Raw genomic sequence first — 1,321 nt, 5'->3', positions numbered from 1 at the left:
ACTTCCTGGCCGTCACGCAGTACTGGATGGAGCACGGGATTCCACGAAAGGCAACAACAGGTACCACATCAGTCTCCATGCAGATTAGGATTAATGATTTGTCAAGGGAATTAGCCGACAAGAGGGCACGTTGGCTTCAATGCAGTTGCTGATCTAATATCATTTTTCACAAATTTCCGACGGTTTTCAGACACTTACCGAGTTTGTGGGGGCCAGACTGCAGTTTTCTATTTGTCATGGCGGTCTGCTTATGATAGTCATGCTGTGAGAAGAATGTGTGTGTCTTAATTCATATCGTCATAGTGCCTCAAGTTCACGTGATACCCTTACCTCTGCAGGCCTGTACCTAGTCACCACGGCCCTGACCATGTGCGATCACGTGGACGTGTACGGGTTCTGGCCCTTCCCGTTCGGCGGCTGGGGACAGAAGATCCGCTACCACTATTTCTATGCGGCCATCTTTGTAGCGCCTTACGCACACGAGATGCCCTCGGAGTTTATCAAAATGGTAGAAATGCATAGACAGGGGATAATGAAAGTTCACATCGACAAGTGTGGCAATTAAGTGTTTATGCGTTAATCGTATATCTAATTAAAGCGCTTTGTTGTTTTCAATGTTGTGTTTAATAATTTCCCGATGCTTGATCAATGACACAAATTAGACGTACTGGTGACATATTGTAAGCCTAAGAATCAATTCCTGTATGTCGAAGCTATGCACTACCGACGTTACATATGATAATAAAATTACACTGTAATTACATACCTTTAGACTGACCACGGTTATCTATTGCTATTTATTGTTGTCATTGTACATCTCTCACCATAAGATTCAGGTACGTTTGCAACTTTCTTTCTGGTCAATGAATATTCTATCTATTTCTTTTTTTTTTCTTTGTACCTGATCCTGACAGGACAAGATAATAGGTATGCAGATGATTTAATTAGCGTTAATTCTTGGAATTTTTGGCTCACTTTCTTAAATCCAGTAATGGTAGCAACCGCGGGATGGCGCTGGGTGTTTGCGGCAATCATTTTGTAAAGTTGTCTCTGCAATTCTTTCCTTGAACGGCAGATGTCGCTGTAATCGTCTACATCAATACCTTGAAGCATCTTCTAAGAAACTTTCTTCTGATATTCATGCTGTTTCACATTTAAGCGCTTTTAGACGTATCATTACATTTCATGACTATTTGACATTGAATAACTCTTTTAACAGCGTCTTGATAGTTAAGTGGTAAGTATTCTATGCATGATAAATCCTATTTTTTATATCCAATATAACATTACTATATATATATATATATATATATATATATAA

General features: G+C 39.5%; 1 protein-coding gene across 1 annotated transcript in view; it reads left to right on the top strand.

Annotated features, from left to right (window-relative positions):
* LOC109470287 (alpha-2,8-sialyltransferase 8E-like) overlaps positions 1-830 on the top strand; it is an 8,478-nt gene extending 7,648 nt beyond the window's left edge. The window contains exon 9 of the mRNA XM_019769200.1: positions 339-830. Coding sequence (XP_019624759.1) covers positions 339-565 — 227 coding nt within the window. The 3' untranslated portion in view covers positions 566-830. The remainder of the gene's footprint in view (positions 1-338) is intronic.
* The last annotated feature ends 491 nt before the right edge of the window (positions 831-1,321 follow it).

This window comes from Branchiostoma belcheri, unplaced genomic scaffold, assembly GCF_001625305.1.
Source record: "Branchiostoma belcheri isolate BF01 breed outbred unplaced genomic scaffold, Haploidv18h27 scaffold22, whole genome shotgun sequence".
In the NCBI taxonomy this organism is placed as follows: Eukaryota; Metazoa; Chordata; class Leptocardii; order Amphioxiformes; family Branchiostomatidae; genus Branchiostoma; species Branchiostoma belcheri.
The sequence above is the reverse complement of the archived record's forward strand: the minus strand, read 5'-3'. Positions and strand labels throughout refer to the sequence as shown.